The 20,718-nt window shown below is 49.6% G+C and overlaps 2 protein-coding genes across 5 annotated transcripts; both read left to right on the top strand.

Moving 5' to 3' along the window:
• Window positions 1-4,052: 4,052 nt before the first annotated feature.
• On the top strand, window positions 4,053-8,742 carry LOC121111374 (zinc finger CCCH domain-containing protein 11A-like). 3 transcript variants are annotated; one of them, XM_040705287.2, is made up of 6 exons: window positions 4,053-5,050; window positions 6,018-6,209; window positions 6,404-6,455; window positions 6,707-6,796; window positions 7,606-8,112; window positions 8,525-8,742. In XM_040705287.2, the coding sequence occupies exons 2-6, from the start codon at window positions 6,156-6,158 to the stop codon at window positions 8,725-8,727; spliced, it is 906 nt and encodes a 301-aa protein (XP_040561221.1). In that variant the 5' UTR covers window positions 4,053-5,050; window positions 6,018-6,155; the 3' UTR covers window positions 8,728-8,742. The 3 variants fall into 3 exon arrangements, with proteins under 3 accessions (XP_040561221.1, XP_040561223.1, XP_040561222.1); XM_040705289.2 differs by lacking the exon at window positions 4,053-5,050 and adding an exon at window positions 5,234-5,904; XM_040705288.1 differs by lacking the exon at window positions 4,053-5,050 and having other exon boundaries at window positions 5,968-6,209.
• A 6,136-nt stretch (window positions 8,743-14,878) lies between these two features.
• LOC121111437 (zinc finger CCCH domain-containing protein 11A-like) lies at window positions 14,879-20,718 on the top strand. 2 transcript variants are annotated; one of them, XM_040705292.2, is made up of 8 exons: window positions 14,879-14,965; window positions 15,941-16,132; window positions 16,327-16,378; window positions 16,630-16,719; window positions 17,529-18,035; window positions 18,448-18,608; window positions 19,050-19,117; window positions 19,869-20,718. In XM_040705292.2, exons 2-8 carry the CDS (start codon window positions 16,079-16,081, stop codon window positions 20,383-20,385), a joined length of 1,449 nt encoding a protein of 482 aa, XP_040561226.1. In that variant the 5' UTR covers window positions 14,879-14,965; window positions 15,941-16,078; the 3' UTR covers window positions 20,386-20,718. The 2 variants fall into 2 exon arrangements, with proteins under 2 accessions (XP_040561226.1, XP_040561227.1); XM_040705293.2 differs by lacking the exon at window positions 14,879-14,965 and adding an exon at window positions 15,455-15,827.

Genomic DNA, 20,718 nt, shown 5'->3' on the forward strand with positions numbered 1-20,718 from the left:
TTCTGAGAGCAAGAGCTTTCCATCCCTCAGAATAAGAAAGCAGGCAGGGGAGGTAGGAAAGCGGCGTGGCTTGGCAAGGGCCTGCTGGTCCAACGGAGGGAAAAGAAGGGCAAGTACAGACAGTGGAAGCAAGGGCACGTCACCTGGGGAGAATACAGAGGTGCTGTCCAGACTTGCGTGGATGGGATTAGGAAAGCCAAGGCACAGATGGAACTGAACTTGGCGAGGGATGTGGAAGACAACAAGAGGGGAATCTACAGGTACGCAGGTCAGAAGAGACAGGCAAAAGAAAGCATACCTCCTCTGCTAAATGAGAGAGGAAAGTGGGCTGTAGCAGCTATGGAGAAGGCTGAGGTACTCAGTGTATTCTTTGCCTTCAGTCATCGCTGGCAGCCAGGATTCTCAGATCCCTGAACGTAAACCTCCGGGTGGGAGCTGTGGGAGCAAACTACCCCCACTGTAAGGGCAGAACAAGAGAAGGACTACCTCGTGAGACTGAATGTGTACAAGTCCGTGGGGCCAGATGATGTGCATTCCAAGGTCTTAGGGGAGCTGGCTGATGTGGTTGCTGAGCCGCTCTCCATCATATTGGAGAAGTTGTGGCTGTCAAGCAAAGTTCCCGGGGACCGGAAAGGTGAAAACATCCCTCCCATTTACAAGAAAGGGAGGAAGGAGAAGCTGAGGAGCGACAGACTGCCGAGCCTTAGCTCTGTGCCTTGGAAGATCAGTCACGGATCAGGTCCTCCTGGAAGATGTGTTAAAGCACACGAGGAACGAGCGGGTGATCCAAGACAGCTAGGATGGCTTCACAAAGGGAAAGCCTTGCCTGACCAATCTGATGGCCTGCTGACTTAAATGAGTGACTGTTAAGTCCAATGTTATGGTAGAGATCTTAAGTAGTAGGCTGTTCTTTTATTTAATGCCTTGCCTGTAAGTGAGCTCACTTATGGCTTAGAGATCTTGTAGGTGGGCGGTGCTTCGTACACGTAACAGCCAACAAATGCTCCAGTTCTTGGTGGTGGTGGCATTTAGTGTTACCCTGTACAGCAGTATCTATCACTGTAGCAAGGCTAATTTCCTCGTCCTTTGTATTCTGCCAAGAAACAGAGTGAGTTGTGTCACTTTTTTTTTCCCTTCAGTGCCCTGCTTGCAATGATGAGAGATCAAGTCACTACGTTTTCTTCAGCGCTGCAGCAGCGTTTAACAGAAGTGAGAGTTGTTGCACTTCTGCTGTTGCTTCCCCTTCCAAATACATCCATTTAAGTACACTGCTACTTGCCACATATGTCCTCTGAGTACACGGCTACTTGCCCTTCTGAGCAAATAAACTGCTACTTCGTAGCTATATCCTCTCTCTTCAGTACAGTAAACATTGCTGACTGTTCCAATTTAAGTCCTGTTTTTCTGTTGTAGAAAATCCTGAGAGCAGCTGCCTCATGATGGCCAGGGCGCTGTGCCTGGGAGGACAGCGGTTGTTTTTGCTCACGTCTGGGAAGTGCAGAGCACCACGTGGAATTGGAGAGTCCGGAAGCTGGGAGGCCCTCTGGAGGCCGTCCGTTCCATCACTTCACAGAAAGGCATTTCTGCTGGGTATCTCAGCACTACAGAAGGAAGTGCAGCAGTTGGGATCCTTGCTTCTGGTTCCTGAGTTTAGTAAGTTGCTCAGTTTTTGGTTTGTTCGTAGAGCACAAACCTGTTAACGAATAACACATTCACTTTAATTTTCACGTTTAGTGCAACCATGCAACAGTTTTACAATGTCTTGCACAGGAAAATGTGGTGCTGTGGTCCCCTCAAGCAACTCTACGTTCCGCACAAGTATCAAGTAATGTACAGTAAGTCTTTGCTGTGCTGACAGTAGGAAGAAGTACGCTGCTTGATAGTATTTGGAATTTGTCCTTGTGAGAAACAGGAATAAGTACTCAACGTCCGGTTGTTGGCAGTTTCAAAGCAGCTTTAAAAACAGTTGATGCCTGACAGTACCTTTCTTCCTAATAAAACGAGGCTTACATGACTTTCCCAACATCGTACCGCAGGTCAGTGTTAGGAATGCAGGTCTTGGGATCTTGTTTTCTAGCTTTCTGTGCTTTCATTAGTAAGTCTTAGCTTCTCCCGTCTCTTGTGTTTCCCAGGTCAGGAGCCCCTTTAATTTTGCATTCCTCAGAAGAATCGCTGAAGGAATTTCAAATCATTGCAACAGTGAGGCAATAATCAGTGCTTTCATCAAACGACGACATTATATAGAATATTTAGACAACAGAAATGTTCCGTAAATTCACTACAGCACGAACAGGAAAATAAAAGCTTCACATTCTCCCACACAATCTAAAGAACTGGGCACAAAGTGACAGACTGTTCCCAAACAGACTGCTCAGCTTCACTGACAGCTCTCCTGCTCAAGGGACCTTTGCTGTTGCCCTGGGAAGGTGTGCTGCAACTGATCTAGAACTTCCTCTGTAAATTTTGAAGCGCTTAGAATCACAACACACCCAGCCCCTCTGGATTAGGTGGATGTGCCCTAACAGTCTGTACAATGCAACATTTCACTAGAAGGCAATGAATATGTTATGTAACTAAAAACTGGAATGCCCCCACTCCCTTTTTCTTCTTCCAAACTTCAGGTGCATCGATCTGGGCTGCGTCACACATGGCTGTACACCTGGAAGGCAGCATGGGAGGCTGCCGCCCCTCTGCCTCCAATGTTCCCGTGCCATCTGGAGCTGTGCCCCCGCTGCTCTTCACTTAGAGGAAGGGTTCCAGTACTTTGCATTGAATAGAGTGCCAGTGGGAACACAGCCTGCTGACCTGCAAGAAGGACAGCAGCAGGAAGCCACAAAAACTGCAAGAAGTACAGCCCCAGTGGCTGAAGCAGGTGTCTGTCCTCGGAAGAGCCACAGGACTGACTTAGCTAAAAGCTTGCTGATTTTCCCCAAGCTGAAATCCTTCCAACTCCTGAGCATTTCCCAGCTGGAGGCAGCAAGAAGGTAAGGCCTCACTGGGGTCTGATCATGCAGTCCTATGGGTATATCCAGGGTTCTCTTTCCCCAGTGCCAAATCCAGCTCTTGCTCTTGTTAAACTTCATGTGGCTGGAGACTGCCCAGCTCTCTAATTTGTCCAGATCTCTCAGCAGGGCTTTTCCACTCTTGACACAAGAGTCAGCAGCTCCTCCCAGTTTAGTATTCTCAGCAGATTTGCTCAAAGCTCCTTCTAGTCCTACATCCGAGTTGTTTCTGAAGACATCAAAGAGAACTGGCCCTAAAGTTCCCCTCTCGGGAACCCCGCTGGTGACTGGCTGCCAGCTTGGTGTAACCCCATCTACTATAAGCCTTTGGGCTCGACCCAGTCTTGCATCGAGTCCCCAGAGCTCATGCTGTGGGCAGCTCACTCTTGCCCTCAAGGCTGGATGCTGCCTTTTGGCTACATCCCTCCCTGCAGGCCATGGTCCAGCTCTCTGGAGCTCCCAGCTCTGCGGCGATGGCTCCAGGTGTCCTGCCAGGCCCGCGGAGCATCTCTGAGAAGGGCTTTCCAGACGTCATGAGGGTGTCACACGCTCAAGCTGCCTGGTGAAAGTTGCCGTGGGACTGCTACATCTTTGGAGCAGTGGAAGTGAGATTTTTTATTTTTAACTGACTTCCATGGCAGAGTTTTCCTTCTCCAGTGTTTCCTTGAATCATCTCTGTTTTCTTATAGTTTTTAACCCACCACTCATTCCCATCTCCATCACCACACAAAACGGTAGAATGCTTCCCCAGTGCAGAAACATCCAGTGCTAGCCTTGTGTGGGAAAAGCTGAGAGTATAGGAGGAGCAATGAAAGTCCCAGGTGAGTGATGAGAAGAATGGCAGATGGGAGGGGCTGGGATGAAGACTGCCCTAAACTCTCTGGAAAAGAAAAAAAAAAAAAAAAAAGGCTATTACTACATATTCAGATTTCATCAGGCATAGCTCTGGATCACTATGAGTTTAGAGGCTGTGGATATTGCTTATTCTGAAAGCAGACAAGTAAAGAAAATTGGGAAATGGAAAAAAAGTTACTTTGATGCAATTTATTCTTGAAATATTCTCAGGTAGACCACACTCAGGAAATCTCACTGAGATCTTGTGGGCGTTACCAGCAGGCAGACAGAGCACCAACTCTTCTGCCTTTGCCCAGTTGGCTTCCCGAGAAGCAGGTGTCCGTCCTCAGAAGAGCCACAGGACTGACTTAGCTAAAAGCTTGCGGATTTTCCCAAAGCTGAAATCCTCCCAACTCCTGTGCACGTCCCAGCTGGAGGCAGCAAGGAGGTAAGGCCTCACTGGGGTCTGATCGTGCAGCGCTATGTGTGTATCCAGGGTTCCCTTTCCCCAGTGCCGAATCCAGCTCTTGCTCTTGTTAAACTTCATGTGGCTGGAGACTGCCCAGCTCTCTAATTTGTCCAGATCTCTCAGCAGGGCTTTTCCACTCTTGACACAAGAGTCAGCAGCTCCTCCCAGTTTAGTACTCTCAGCAGATTTGTTTTTATTGTTAGTTTGTAAGAGGAATTTCATCACAACTCTGGTTGGATACTGGAACTTATCCACACCTAACACGTCATGTACTTGGAAAAAAAAGGAAAAAAGAAAAAAAACCACAAAAAACCAACGTGGCTTAATAAGGGGGAGTAGGTAAGGCCTCACTGGGGTCTGATCGTGCAGTGCCAGAGTGAGAGGGTGACCCGACCTGGCTGCACAGGGGTCACCTGCATTTCTCCTCTGGTCAGCTTAAAATGACACGCTTGGGTGTTCTCTGTGTTTCTTTCTTCAAACTGGGACCGAGTAGGCGTGTCTTTCCTCCGTTTATGATGAAAGCACGGAAGGGATGCATACGGTTGCTTGGGTCACAATCGTTGGCTGGAATGGGAAGGCCTGGCCTACAGCTTGTTACCAGTCCTGGTGCTCTGCCGTGCGTGCTGCACTCGCAGACTGAGCTCTGGGCCTTCCTTTGCAGAGATAACGCTGCGAGGTCACGTCAGAAGCAGCGCTGTGCTGTGGACGTGAGCTGGATGCACCTTAGACTGAGCGGGCTGAACAGGTGAGTTGAATTGGTTGCTGGATGGGTGCTGGAAGGTGTTTCAGGAGAAAAGCCCGGATGGGGAAAAGGTCCTTGCGCTGCCCGTGCCAGCTCACACTGCACCCTTCCAAATGATTGGGGCCAGGGGTATTTGGTTCCTTTTCAGATGCCGTAAGAGCACTGATTTCAGAAAGAAAGAAAGAAAGAAAGAAAGAAAGAAAGAGAGCGTATTCTCCCAGAATGCCCCTCTTCCCCAAGAGCAGGCACGGCACAGCAGCTGTAGCAGCAGCCTTCCTCTGGCAGGGATTCATTCCCTGAGCCTGGGCAGCCACCAAGGAGGAAAAAGACAGAGACAACAGGAGAGCAGGTCCTCCCGGTTCAAATACAAGAAAGAAGGAGTTATGGATTAAGGGAAAGCCATCCCATCATAAACAGGTGCTACCTAAAAATCAACCGTCAGTGATTTGGGACTGGCCTCCACCTGAGCTCATCTTTATTGAACGGGCTGTCTCAAAGCATGCATGGTTGCTTCCGTGGTGTGGAACGTTTTCTTTACTGATCCATGGCTCGCATGTTCTGCCTTATCCAGCATACGCTTAATAAAAGCTCACACCAGTAACGGTGGTGGCAAGCCAGGCACTCAGCTGGGGGCACTGACTCTTCTGTGACGTCACCAAGCACAGCACTGTGTGCTCTGGTGACACGCATGCGCCCTACCGCCACAGAGGCGCTGTGCAGGGCAGTGGATGTGCCTGTCCCGTGGCTGCGCCAGCCCTCTGCTGAGGGAGCACTGTTGGCTGTGGGAGTTGGACGCGTGTTCCCAGTTCTTGCTTCCAAGTTCTACTGAAGGTTGCTTGAGCGTTGCGACAGTTCCTGTACGCAGCTGACGTCAGGGCATTTCCCCCCTCGAGAAGCTAATCAAGCACCAGAAGAAGGCAGGGAAAATGCTTCTTGCTCATTATTTTTCACCTCTTGATACTTTCTTTAGGGTTACTTTATTTCCCTGATCAAGCCAGGAGAAGGCTTCCATTCCAAGAAGGAGCGAAGGCGGCTTTTTCCAGGAGTGGCAGCAGTCCCTGTGGAGAGATCCTTGAGAACCTGAACTTGTTCTAGGAATTTCTCCGGCATGGCCAATCAGGGAGATGGTTCTTATTCCCCTTCTCACTCCGCATCTCGCAAGGTATGCTTGGGTGTCTGTTGCTTTGTTTTTCTTGCTTTTCTTCAGTGCTAAAGAGGGAGGGGTTGAGTAGGAGGATGCTTGCTGCTCTTTGGTCCACTTAGTAACCTCTTAGATTCTGTCTTTGGTTCCAAGAATGAAACCTAATATCATGGTCAATTCTCAGGCTGTGCTTTTTTGTTGTTTGTTTTTTTAAGATTCGATTGAATCGATGTGGTGAGATGTGGAGAAAACGGAAAGCCTCCGAAGGTAAGAACTTCTTGTAAAGTAGCGTTGGGGTGCCTTCATCCAAATATGACGGCATGAAGGGCATTTCTGATGTATGAGAGAGGAAAATTGCAGTTCTGCGTCGGCTGCGGAAATGGCAAAATAATAGCCAACAGCTAAGGGGCACATGTAATAAAATATGCTTGGGAATTGGAAGACTGTGGTGGGCTGTTCTGACATTGTCCTCCAAAGAGCTGCTCTTCAAGTATTCCTTGTTTTCTCTTGGTCTGAAGCTGACGGGAGTGGCATCGCGGTGAAGCGCAGCCTTGTTGAAAGTCTGGATAAGAAGCTGGAGGTTGATGAAGCACCAAAGAATACTCCAGGTACTCAGCGGGCATTGGAATTTGATGCACAGATGTTCTACTTAGGCTTTGTGCTTCTTCTTTCCCGCAATTCTTCTCTTGGCATGTTGCTTGAGCTCTTAAGCCCTGGGATTTGAAGTTCCCTCTGCCATTCTGTTTTGAAATGCGACCCCAAAGTTGGCATTGATGCAGCCTGTGTCCTTTGTTCCATTCAGTTTTGGAGTGCTAGTCCCCAGCTCTGGGAAGGAGAGACTAGGATTGTCCTCCGCACAGACCAGCACACGGACAGACAGTAACTGGACATTCTATATGTTATCTGACTTACTTCCATTCATTTAAGAGCACTTCCATACAGCTCTAAAAATAGATTTGAAAGGGTGGGAAAGAAAAAAAAAAAAAAAAAAAGCAACCTGGTTCTGTTTTCCTGGAGTGCTGAAACTCTTCTGATGGCTGTTATCAGAAATCTGGTCTGGGGATGTGGTGTTTTTCCACTCGTGCATCTTCTGTGAACCCTCCCAAGGTGCAGTGTGCTTAGGCACAGGTAGAACAGATCCACTGCCAGGAGCAGGAGTCTGAGATGCTAATGGAGAGACGCAGTCAGAAAGGAACAGGATAGGTTTGCGATTTTGTGTAGCAGCTCTCTCTGGAGGGGGCTGGTCTTCAGAATGGAACAAGCGGCTCAGGAGAGGAAAATGATTTGCAGAATGACACTGTCCTCAGATGCATTTCTGTGAACACCACAGAGTGGTTCTCCTTAGTATTGTGACACATCTTGGAGACTGGAAGTATTGTTGGACTCTCTTTATATCTTGGTGCTTCTTGTTTCTCAGCGACACCAGAGAAGGCTGCTAAATCTATGGCAGAAATCCACGTGGAAACACTGGAGGAAATCCGCCAGGAGAAAGCGAATCGACAAGGCGGAACTCCAGCTCGGCTCCCGGCTGCAGGGCAGTGTGACACGGAAGAGCAAGGCAGAGAGACAAGACCTTCCCAGGCAGTTTGCATCTCAGCTTTCTCCCAAGCCCAGCCTCTAAGAAAACGTAGGCAGTCAGAAGAAGGGAAGCCAAATGCAGATGAGTTGCCTACCAAGAGAAGGCTTCTGGGTGAAAACAAGATACAGAGCATCCTCACTCCATCTGTTGCTGGCCAAGTGAAGTTGGAAGAGCCAGTGCAAAAAGTCAAGCCTTTAGAAGAAATCCATATTAAAACCCTGGAAGAAATCAGGAGGGAGAAAGCTCTGCAGATTCAACAGAGGGACGAAAGCGTGCCAGCTCCTCCAGCACCACCTGCACCTGCCCCAGCACGGAGGAGATTGATCAGGATCCCAAAGCTAAGAGGTAAGAAGTTGCTTTAGTACCTCCCTGGGGAAACGCTACCCCTATCAGCAAATTGAGTTTGCACTGGGTTTGCTGCTTGTGCTGAGGATGAACAAGTTTAAGGCTACAAAGTCTTTCTCAAGCATGTATCTTTCTAAAGCATGTATCGACTCCCTACAGTAAGGGCCCGTTTCTGTCCAAAAGAGCGGGGGATCAAACATCTCATTGCTAAGGTTAGATTTGCTTTGCAAATAAAGAAAGAAAGAAAGAAATGTGGAATGGCTGAGAAGAGCTCAAATGCTGTGTGGATTGCACACTGTAGCCTTTCTCTCAGTATTGCACATGTGGAAATAAACCCATGGAGGAAAGAGAGGTAGTCAGGGTTCTTCCTTTCTGCTGCTGAACAACGAGATCTGGTTTGTTTCTCTTAAAGCACCCGCAAAAGAAGAAATGACACACGTGGAATCCAGCACATCTGTTCCTGAAGCTGTCTGTGCACCTGCACGGAAGCGCAAGGCAGCTGAGATGGGTCGCTGTGCTGTGAGTGCCACCGCTGCTGGCACGGAGGAGCCTCCAGCTAAACGTGCAGCTGTGGTAAGGACCGTGGCTGAAGCTGTCGTGGATCCCCAGTCGTAGTGATAGGGAAGCTTGACATTTCTCTTGGGGAAACGGTGGAAGACTCAAACATCTACAGGCCTCCTCTGTCCCTGGTAGGCGCGAGCTGCCTGCAGGATTCCTGCAGTAACCTTCCACTGTTCATTAGAGGAACGGCGGCGTTCACGTAGTACTCTGTGATTCCGCCCTTCTGGGATTTCTCTGTGGTGTGAAGGATTTGGTCAGTTAGTGCTGTGTTCTCTAAACCCTGGAGGTCCTTAGTAACCTTGAAGGGAATCTGAACTTTCTTTGGGAGCACTGGGGCTCTGCCTTTCGATTGAGGTTCAGCAGTGCCAGAGGGGATGGGAGGTGGCATGGAGGAAGAAGCTGCTCAGGAATGTTTCCCTGTGCATCACTTGTGCTGTCTTGTTTCCCCCTAGGCTGCTGCTCCAGCCCGGCCAGAGGACACAGTGGTGACCACACCTGCAGCAGGCACACTTCCAGACAGGTGATGACCACTACTTGTTTTTTCCCTTAGTCGCAATGTTTTTCATGAACTGTAAGTGCTTCCATGCCTAGGAAAACTGAGGGGTTTGATATAATTGGTGCCAACGACCGTCAGTGAAATTTGTCATCAGAAATAACGTCCCAGCTGCTAGCAGGAATGTGCATTTAGATTGTTAACGTGCTGCAAGTTGGTACAGTGTTCCAGAGACCTCATGGATTCTCTGAACGCCTTAGTGAAGATGAGGTGAAGTCCTTCCAGTTCCTTGCAAAGTGATAAACAAGGAGTGGCCAGCTATGCTTTTCAGTGCCACCTCAAGAAGCAGAGACTATGACAGCACTGCTAGGAGAACAAAGAGAAGGGATGGATCAGACTCCTGGACTGGCAATCGATCTCTGCTGAGCACGTCATGAGAAAGAGAACGGAAGTAGTGAACACATATCTGTGGAGGTTGACTTCCGAACATTATTACCGTCAAACTAATGAAGGTGGCAAAGTGCCTCTGGCTACAAAAATTGGACCATGCTCGCTAGGCCCCAACTGCTCTGTCTTCACAGATCAATTCCCGCACTGAAAATCGTGCCTGCTTTTGGACTGGACCTTAACGGTAGCCCCAGGTTTAAGGAATGACAACCCCCATATTGGTAGGAGTTGTAGGGAAGGTTAACCACAGATTTTAGAGCTGGTCTGAAGAAAATGCTTCTCCAGTCCAGAAATGTCAGGTACTGATTTTTCTCTTCCTTGTTCTCCCAAGTCCTGGCCTGCATCTGGGATGCTGGGCAGAGTCAGTGTCACAGTCAGAAGGCTCGAGCTCCGCTTCAGCCTCTCCTGAAGTTACAGCAAGGACACAGCAGCTGTGCTCCAGCGCGGCCGGGAAAGCGCCCTTCTCTGCAGAGGATGACTTGGAGAAGCTCATGCTGGAGCTCTCAGGAGGAGATCGGGAAGGCGTGGTGGATTTGGAGCCAGGGGCGGATGTGGACGAACTCCTTCAGGAGCTCTCTGACACGCCTCTGGGATGCTGGGCAGAGCGTGTGGCACAGTCAGAGGACTCGAGCTCCGCTTCAGCCTCTCCACAAACGGCGGCAAAGACACAGCAGCCGTGCTCCACCGGGGCAGGGAAAGTGCCCTTCTCTGCAGAGGATGACTTGGAGAAGCTCATGCTGGAGCTCTCAGGCGGAGATCTGGAACAAGCAGTGGATTCAGAGCCCGAGAAGGATGTGGATGAACTCCTTCAAGAACTCTCTGACATGATTGAGAGCGTAACCGAATAGTATTTTCATAGAATCATAGACCCACAGAGTGGCCTGGGTCAAAAATGACCACAAAGATCATCTAGATTCAACCCCCCTGCTACGTGCAGGGTCGCCCACCACTAGAGCAGGCTGCCCAGAGTCACATCCAGCCTGGTCTTGAAGGCCTCCAGGGATGGGGCATCCACAACCTCCCTGGGGCAGCCTGTTCCAGTGTGTCACCACCCTCTGGGTGAAAAACTTCCTCCTAATATCTAACATAAACCTCCCCTGTCTCAGTTTGAAACCATTCCCCCTTCTCCTGTCACAATCCACCCATAATCTCTATATTACTATCCGTAATTCTGCCATGTTAAGAAAAAATTAATAAATTATTTTTATATATACTCTGAGGCTGTACTTTTTCTTGCTGATGCTTTGCAACTATTTCTTAATTATTTTCTCAAATTTTGGAGGCTTTTATGACTTTTCCAGCTAGCTGCGGGGATCCCTCCTTCACTCCAGTAATTCAGGTGGGTTCTGCCCCTTTCTGTCTTGGTGGCATTGGAGTATCCTGTGCACCAGTGTCCTCTATCGCATTACGCTCCTGTGCTTCTGACATGCTAGACCATCTAATCGATGTAATCCAATTAGTCTGATTTTCGCTTTCCTCCACCTGACTCGAGGCAGGGCCCTTCTAGTACTGCTTCTTTTATTCATATTTCTATCCCACTGCTTCACTGTGTCCCCACTGTCACGCAAGCAGGACCTCAGGGTGGCATGTGGTGTGTGTGTACCCACCGTATATAGTGTAGGAGAGAGTCTTGTCCATGCAGGTGGAGACAAGGGTATATTCCCATTGAATTGCTGGACCCCTTGGGAAAGCTTCTCCTCGGCTGAAATGCCGGTTGATGGGGAGGAGGAGAGACTTTCTTCATCTTGCTGAAGTCGGCCAGCCAGTCCATCCACCATTTGTTCTTCTCCATCCTTCCAGGTCATTGCTACCGGTGAGCTGGCATTTGGTGATGGTGCATTCCGTGCCACTTTTTGCCACACGGATTGGGTGCAGTTGATGCTATCTGGATTTTGTGGTGGTTGTTCAGGCTAATCTTATGCACTGCCTCCAGGACTGCTGGAGATAGGGGATACCTCTTTCCATGCTGTTTCTCTTGCCTGGCTGACATGTAGCATCCTACCTGTAGGGACACCTTTCCTTCTCAGCTGGCAGGAGTCACATCCAGAGTGGGAGAGATTTTCCCGGTTTTGCAACCGCTTGGACAGTACCTCCTCCCTAGAGAGGCAACCCAGCTGCCTGACTTCCATGCCCACTCAATCCAGGCTGTTGGCCCCATCATCCCAGCATGTGAGCAGCCAGGTGACAATGGGTTCACCTGGACGATGGCTGAACTTTTTTCTGCGTATCTCACAGCTCCTGTCGGGACTGGCATTAGGTTGCTACTGGCTCATTTATAACCTCTGCCTCTTCCTCCTGCTCTTGTGATGAGCCTGCTATGGAGTAGCCTTCCTCATCCTCTTCTTCCTTCCTTACTCAATGAGCTGACTCTCTTTTCCATTGTTTCTGCTTGTGGGCAGGAGTGACGGATACCAGCACAAACTGATTCTTTCCTTCAGCCACAAGCCAGACCTTACCTGGCAGTTCATATCTCAACGTTCTCCCGAGCCATGGCTGTAAGAAAACATAGGCAATCAGAGCAAGAGAAGCAAAATGCAGACAAGTTGCCTACCAAGAAAAAGGTTCCGGGTGAAAACTAGATACAAAGCGTACTTGCTCTGTGTCTGGCAAAGTGAAGCTGTAAGAGCCAGCACAAAAAGTCAAGCTCTTAGAAGAAACACATTCATTCCCCTGCCCTGTTTCCCTGCTGGCCGTAGTTAAGGTCCCTAACTCGAGGTGGCTTCCTTCAGCACCAACACAAAGACCTTCTTTATTTTGGTACAAAAAGATGCGCATCTGCAGTCTGTGGCCTACATGACCCCATCACCACCAGCTTTGCTACGACTCTTCTGCTCTGCTTCTGCAATTTGCAGTTCCGCTGCAGGCACTGCAAATTGCTGCACCAAAAGCAACAGCTTTCGGCATGGAGTTGAGGCTGTGATGGCGCTCAGGGCCAAACTCTCATCCCGTCTTGCTGGCCAGGACCAATGCACACGGATGTCAGCCACATCTGCTTGCCCTTCTGTCTGGTGAAACACACCCGCGGTAGCACTGACCGCTCAGCCAAACAAAACTTGGCCAAGAGGTTTCTTTTACAGTGGATCAGAGGAAGCAGTACTGGAATTTCCAGTAGCGTACAGGTAATGCTTTTGCTTTTATTGTTAGTTTGTAAGAGGAATTTCATCACGACTCTGGTTGGATACTGGAACTTATCCATTTCTAACGTGTCATGTACTTGGAAAAAAGTACCTGGGAGCCCTGCTGTGGTGGCTCCAACAAGAGACGGGGAAGATCTCTGTCAGTGGCTTGGGGAGGGGCTTGTGGCACAGAGCATTGCTGTGGGCTTCCTGTGCATGTGTGCAGCTGTTGAGGCAGCCTTGCTGCAGGAGATGCAGCCGTGTCTCAGAGGCCTCACACTGCGCTTCGGTAGGACTGACTTGCCTCCCATCAGGGTCCTCCTGCATCCGGCCCAGGCCATTCAGCCAGCCCTGCTGGCCGCAGTGCTCACGTGCTCCCCACAGTCCTTTCTGGGGGTCCCAGGCACTCTGCCACTGCCACTGCCGCTGTGTCCTCAGAGGTGCTGCAGGAGGTACCGGGGCAGGCGGGAGCTGTGGGCCTCTCCAGCCAGGGCAGGGACTGCTTGCCTTTGGGTCCCAACACCCCCTCAATCGGAGGGCCTCCAGCTGCCACCTAGAATCCTAAGGAATTTTTCTGCCTGAAGTCCCCATGATGAGAACAAGGTAAGAGAAAGAGCAGCCGTTTCACAAACAGGTGGGCTTGGCAGTGATCTTAGAGGGAGACTGCTCTTTGAAAGCATAATGCTAAAAGCAGTGTTTACGTGACAAGGTCAAGAAAACAGCTGATGCTTTGAATCCAGCGTGGCACTTGTCCGTGCTGCAAAAAGACCAGGATCTGTCAGAGGCAGAATGTGGGATTTAAACCTTTTTAACCACCGTGGCAGGTCCTGACACAAATAAGCATGATGTGGGCAGGCTGACCACCATGAAGTCCAGCACGTTCCCAGAAGGATTGGAAATTCTGTCAGTTCCTCCCTGTATTCCGCTCCTGACCCACACGAGGGAAGAGGACTACAGTTGTGCTGCTCTGAATTCGCTGCAGGAATTTCAAATCATTGCAACAAAAGAAACAGCTTTCTGTACAGGAACACTGTTTTAACATAAGTTAAAGCTGTATCTAGAATGTCCCCTCTAATTTTCATGGCCGTGTGTATGCCTACGGCTGTGCTGCCTAGTATAGGCAGGGAGGTGGTGCTGCTTTTTCCTGCTGAACTAAGACATTTTGCCATTCCACCGTCTTACGGTGGACTTACTTCTGACCTTCAATTGTATTCTAGAAGAGTGTGGCATACTTATTCAGGCTCTGACAGAACACAACTAACTCACTAGGTTTCACCACAATAGTTTGTTAGTTGACCCAAGTGCAGTGACATCCTCGCACTCCTCAAGGTGCAAGATCAGCGTAGAAGTTGAGAGCTGGGACAAATCTCAGCACACTGCTAAAGAGCTGAGAGCCTTTACTTGCTGAGCACATGGACTCCACCTCTGTTCCACATTCAAAGGTTGCGATGTGCTCTAGGCTTCAGGTGCATAGAGTTCAGGCTGTGACGGTGCTCAGGGCCAAGCTCTCATCCCGTCTTGCTGGCCAGGACCAACGCACACGGATGTCAGCCACATCTGCTTGCCCTTCTGTCTGGTGAAACACACCCGCGGTAGCACCAACCACTCACACAAACAAAACTGGGCCAAGAGGTTTCTTTTACAGTTGGAATTTCCAGTAGCATACAGGTAACGCTTTTGCTTTTATTGTTAGTTTGTAAGAGGAATTTCATCACAACTCTGGTTGGATACTGGAACTTATCCACACCTAACACGTCATGTACTTGGAAAAAAAAGGAAAAAAGAAAAAAAAAACACAAAAAACCAACGTGGCTTAATAAGGGGGAGTAGGTAAGGCCTCACTGAGGTCTGATCGTGCAGTGCCAGAGTGAGAGGGTGACCCGACCTGGCTGCACAGGGGTCACCTGCATTTCTCCTCTGGTCAGCTTAAAATGACACGCTTGGGTGTTCTCTGTGTTTCTTTCTTCAAACTGGGACCGAGTAGGCGTGTCTTTCCTCCGTTTATGATGAAAGCACGGAAGGGATGCATACGGTTGCTTGGGTCACAATCGTTGGCTGGAATGGGAAGGCCTGGCCTACAGCTTGTTACCAGTCCTGGTGCTCTGCCGTGCGTGCTGCACTCGCAGACTGAGCTCTGGGCCCTCCTTTGCAGAGATAACGCTGCGAGGTCACGTCAGAAGCAGCGCTGTGCTGTGGACGTGAGCTGGATGCACCTTAGACTGAGCGGGCTGAACAGGTGAGTTGAATTGGTTGCTGGATGGGTGCTGGAAGGTGTTTCAGGAGAAAAGCCCGGATGGGGAAAAGGTCCTTGCGCTGCCCGTGCCAGCTCACACTGCACCCTTCCAAATGATTGGGGCCAGGGGTATTTGGTTCCTTTTCAGATGCCGTAAGAGCACTGATTTCAGAAAGAAAGAAAGAAAGAAAGAAAGAAAGAAAGAAAGAAAGAGAGCGTATTCTCCCAGAATGCCCCTCTTCCCCAAGAGCAGGCACGGCACAGCAGCTGTAGCAGCAGCCTTCCTCTGGCAGGGATTCATTCCCTGAGCCTGGGCAGCCACCAAGGAGGAAAAAGACAGAGACAACAGGAGAGCAGGTCCTCCCGGTTCAAATACAAGAAAGAAGGAGTTATGGATTAAGGGAAAGCCATCCCATCATAAACAGGTGCTACCTAAAAATCAGCCGTCAGTGATTTGGGACTGGCCTCCACCTGAGCTCATCTTTATTGAACGGGCTGTCTCAAAGCATGCATGGTTGCTTCCGTGGTGTGGAACGTTTTCTTTACTGATCCATGGCTCGCATGTTCTGCCTTATCCAGCATACGCTTAATAAAAGCTCACACCAGTAACGGTGGTGGCAAGCCAGGCACTCAGCTGGGGGCACTGACTCTTCTGTGACGTCACCAAGCACAGCACTGTGTGCTCTGGTGACACGCATGCGCCCTACCGCCACAGAGGCGCTGTGCAGGGCAGTGGATGTGCCTGTCCCGTGGCTGCGCCAGCCCTCTGCTGAGGGAGCACTGTTGGCTGTGGGAGTTGGACGCGTGTTCCCAGTTCTTGCTTCCAAGTTCTACCGAAGGTTGCTTGAGCGTTGCGACAGTTCCTGTACGCAGCTGACGTCAGGGCATTTCCCCCCTCGAGAAGCTAATCGAGCACCAGAAGAAGGCAGGGAAAATGCTTCTTGCTCATTATTTTTCACCTCTTGATACTTTCTTTAGGGTTACTTTATTTCCCTGATCAAGCCAGGAGAAGGCTTCCATTCCAAGAAGGAGCGAAGGCGGCTTTTTCCAGGAGTGGCAGCAGTCCCTGTGGAGAGATCCTTGAGAACCTGAACTTGTTCTAGGAATTTCTCCGGCATGGCCAATCAGGGAGATGGTTCTTATTCCCCTTCTCACTCCGCATCTCGCAAGGTATGCTTGGGTGTCTGTTGCTTTGTTTTTCTTGCTTTTCTTCAGTGCTAAAGAGGGAGGGGTTGAGTAGGAGGATGCTTGCTGCTCTTTGGTCCACTTAGTAACCTCTTAGATTCTGTCTTTGGTTCCAAGAATGAAACCTAATATCATGGTCAATTCTCAGGCTGTGCTTTTTTGTTGTTTGTTTTTTTAAGATTCGATTGAATCGATGTGGTGAGATGTGGAGAAAACGGAAAGCCTCCGAAGGTAAGAACTTCTTGTAAAGTAGCGTTGGGGTGCCTTCATCCAAATATGACGGCATGAAGGGCATTTCTGATGTATGAGAGAGGAAAATTGCAGTTCTGCGTCGGCTGCGGAAATGGCAAAATAATAGCCAACAGCTAAGGGGCACATGTAATAAAATATGCTTGGGAATTGGAAGACTGTGGTGGGCTGTTCTGACATTGTCCTCCAAAGAGCTGCTCTTCAAGTATTCCTTGTTTTCTCTTGGTCTGAAGCTGACGGGAGTGGCATCGCGGTGAAGCGCAGCCTTGTTGAAAGTCTGGATAAGAAGCTGGAGGTTGATGAAGCACCAAAGAATACTCCAGGTACTCAGCGGGCATTGGAATTTGATGCACAGATGTTCTACTTAGGCTTTGTGCTTCTTCTTTCCCGCAATTCTTCTCTTGGCATGTTGCTTGAGCTCTTAAGCCCTGGGATTTGAAGTTCCCTCTGCCATTCTGTTTTGAAATGCGACCCCAAAGTTGGCATTGATGCAGCCTGTGTCCTTTGTTCCATTCAGTTTTGGAGTGCTAGTCCCCAGCTCTGGGAAGGAGAGACTAGGATTGTCCTCCGCACAGACCAGCACACGGACAGACAGTAACTGGACATTCTATATGTTATCTGACTTACTTCCATTCATTTAAGAGCACTTCCATACAGCTCTAAAAATAGATTTGAAAGGGTGGGAAAGAAAAAAAAAAAAAAAAAAAGCAACCTGGTTCTGTTTTCCTGGAGTGCTGAAACTCTTCTGATGGCTGTTATCAGAAATCTGGTCTGGGGATGTGGTGTTTTTCCACTCGTGCATCTTCTGTGAACCCTCCCAAGGTGCAGTGTGCTTAGGCACAGGTAGAACAGATCCACTGCCAGGAGCAGGAGTCTGAGATGCTAATGGAGAGACGCAGTCAGAAAGGAACAGGATAGGTTTGCGATTTTGTGTAGCAGCTCTCTCTGGAGGGGGCTGGTCTTCAGAATGGAACAAGCGGCTCAGGAGAGGAAAATGATTTGCAGAATGACACTGTCCTCAGATGCATTTCTGTGAACACCACAGAGTGGTTCTCCTTAGTATTGTGACACATCTTGGAGACTGGAAGTATTGTTGGACTCTCTTTATATCTTGGTGCTTCTTGTTTCTCAGCGACACCAGAGAAGGCTGCTAAATCTATGGCAGAAATCCACGTGGAAACACTGGAGGAAATCCGCCAGGAGAAAGCGAATCGACAAGGCGGAACTCCAGCTCGGCTCCCGGCTGCAGGGCAGTGTGACACGGAAGAGCAAGGCAGAGAGACAAGACCTTCCCAGGCAGTTTGCATCTCAGCTTTCTCCCAAGCCCAGCCTCTAAGAAAACGTAGGCAGTCAGAAGAAGGGAAGCCAAATGCAGATGAGTTGCCTACCAAGAGAAGGCTTCTGGGTGAAAACAAGATACAGAGCATCCTCACTCCATCTGTTGCTGGCCAAGTGAAGTTGGAAGAGCCAGTGCAAAAAGTCAAGCCTTTAGAAGAAATCCATATTAAAACCCTGGAAGAAATCAGGAGGGAGAAAGCTCTGCAGATTCAACAGAGGGACGAAAGCGTGCCAGCTCCTCCAGCACCACCTGCACCTGCCCCAGCACGGAGGAGATTGATCAGGATCCCAAAGCTAAGAGGTAAGAAGTTGCTTTAGTACCTCCCTGGGGAAACGCTACCCCTATCAGCAAATTGAGTTTGCACTGGGTTTGCTGCTTGTGCTGAGGATGAACAAGTTTAAGGCTACAAAGTCTTTCTCAAGCATGTATCTTTCTAAAGCATGTATCGACTCCCTACAGTAAGGGCCCGTTTCTGTCCAAAAGAGCGGGGGATCAAACATCTCATTGCTAAGGTTAGATTTGCTTTGCAAATAAAGAAAGAAAGAAAGAAATGTGGAATGGCTGAGAAGAGCTCAAATGCTGTGTGGATTGCACACTGTAGCCTTTCTCTCAGTATTGCACATGTGGAAATAAACCCATGGAGGAAAGAGAGGTAGTCAGGGTTCTTCCTTTCTGCTGCTGAACAACGAGATTTGGTTTGTTTCTCTTAAAGCACCCGCAAAAGAAGAAATGACACACGTGGAATCCAGCACATCTGTTCCTGAAGCTGTCTGTGCACCTGCACGGAAGCGCAAGGCAGCTGAGATGGGTCGCTGTGCTGTGAGTGCCACCGCTGATGGCACGGAGGAGCCTCCAGCTAAACGTGCAGCTGTGGTAAGGACCGTGGCTGAAGCTGTCGTGGATCCCCAGTCGTAGTGATAGGGAAGCTTGACATTTCTCTTGGGGAAACGGTGGAAGACTCAAACATCTACAGGCCTCCTCTGTCCCTGGTAGGCGCAAGCTGCCTGCAGGATTCCTGCAGTAACCTTCCACTGTTCATTAGAGGAACGGCGGCGTTCACGTAGTACTCTGTGATTCCGCCCTTCTGGGATTTCTCTGTGGTGTGAAGGATTTGGTCAGTTAGTGCTGTGTTCTCTAAAACACTGGAGGTCCTTAGTAACCTTGAAGGGAATCTGAACTTTCTTTGGGAGCACTGGGGCTCTGCCTTTGGATTAAGGTTCAGCAGTGCCAGAGGGGATGGGAGGTGGCATGGAGGAAGAAGCTGCTCAGGAATGTTTCCCTGTGCATCACTTGTGCTGTCTTGTTTCCCCCTAGGCTGCTGCTCCAGCCCGGCCAGAGGACACAGTGGTGACCACACCTGCAGCAGGCACACTCCCAGACAGGTGATGACCATTACTTGTTTTTTTCCTTAGTCGCAATGTTTTTCATGAACTGTAAGTGCTTCCATGCCTAGGAAAACTGAGGGGTTTGATATAATTGGTGCCAACGACCGTCAGTGAAATTTGTCATCAGAAATAACGTCCCAGCTGCTAGTAGGAATGTGCATTTAGATTGTTAACGTGCTGCAAGTTGGTACAGTGTTCCAGAGACTTCATGGATTCTCTGAACGCCTTAGTGAAGATGAGGTGAAGTCCTTCCAGTTCCTTGCAAAGTGATAAACAAGGAGTGGCCAGCTATGCTTTTCAGTGCCACCTCAAGAAGCAGAGACTATGACAGCACTGCTAGGAGAACAAAGAGAAGGGATGGATCAGACTCCTGGACTGGCAATCGATCTCTGCTGAGCACGTCATGAGAAAGAGAACGGAAGTAGTGAACACATATCTGTGGAGGTTGACTTCCGAACATTATTACCGTCAAACTAATGAAGGTGGCAAAGTGCCTCTGGCTACAAAAATTGGACCATGCTTGCTAGGCCCCAACTGCTCTGTCTTCACAGATCAATTCCCGCACTGAAAATCGTGCCTGCTTTTGGACTGGACCTTAACGGTAGCCCCAGGTTTAAGGAATGACAACCCCCATATTGGTAGGAGTTGTAGGGAAGGTTAACCACAGATTTTAGAGCTGGTCTGAAGAAAATGCTTCTCCAGTCCAGAAATGTCAGGTACTGATTTTTCTCTTCCTTGTTCTCCCAAGTCCTGGCCTGCATCTGGGATGCTGGGCAGAGTCAGTGTCACAGTCAGAAGGCTCGAGCTCCGCTTCAGCCTCTCCTGAAGTTACAGCAAGGACACAGCAGCTGTGCTCCAGCGCGGCCGGGAAAGCGCCCTTCTCTGCAGAGGATGACTTGGAGAAGCTCATGCTGGAGCTCTCAGGAGGAGATCGGGAAGGCGTGGTGGATTTGGAGCCAGGGGCGGATGTGGACGAACTCCTTCAGGAGCTCTCTGACACGCCTCTGGGATGCTGGGCAGAGCGTGTGGCACAGTCAGAGGACTCGAGCTCCGCTTCAGCCTCTCCACAAACGGCGGCAAAGACACAGCAGCCGTGCTCCACCGCGGCCGGGAAAGTGCCCTTCTCTGCAGAGGATGACTTGGAGAAGCTCATGCTGGAGCTCTCAGGCGGAGATCTGGAACAAGCAGTGGATTCAGAGCCTGAGAAGGATGTGGATGAACTCCTTCAAGAACTCTCTGACATGATTGAGAGCGTAACCGAATAGTATTTTCATAGAATCATAGACCCACAGAGTGGCCTGGGTCAAAAATGACCACAAAGATCATCTAGATTCAACCCCCCTGCTACGTGCAGGGTCGCCCACCACTAGAGCAGGCTGCCCAGAGTCACATCCAGCCTGGTCTTGAAGGCCTCCAGGGATGGGGCATCCACAACCTCCCTGGGGCAGCCTGTTCCAGTGTGTCACCACCCTCTGGGTGAAAAACTTCCTCCTAATATCTAACATAAACCTCCCCTGTCTCAGTTTGAAACCATTCCCCCTTCTCCTGTCACAATCCACCCATAATCTCTATATTACTATCCGTAATTCTGCCATGTT

This window comes from Gallus gallus, chromosome 8, assembly GCF_016699485.2.
Source record: "Gallus gallus isolate bGalGal1 chromosome 8, bGalGal1.mat.broiler.GRCg7b, whole genome shotgun sequence".
In the NCBI taxonomy this organism is placed as follows: Eukaryota; Metazoa; Chordata; class Aves; order Galliformes; family Phasianidae; genus Gallus; species Gallus gallus.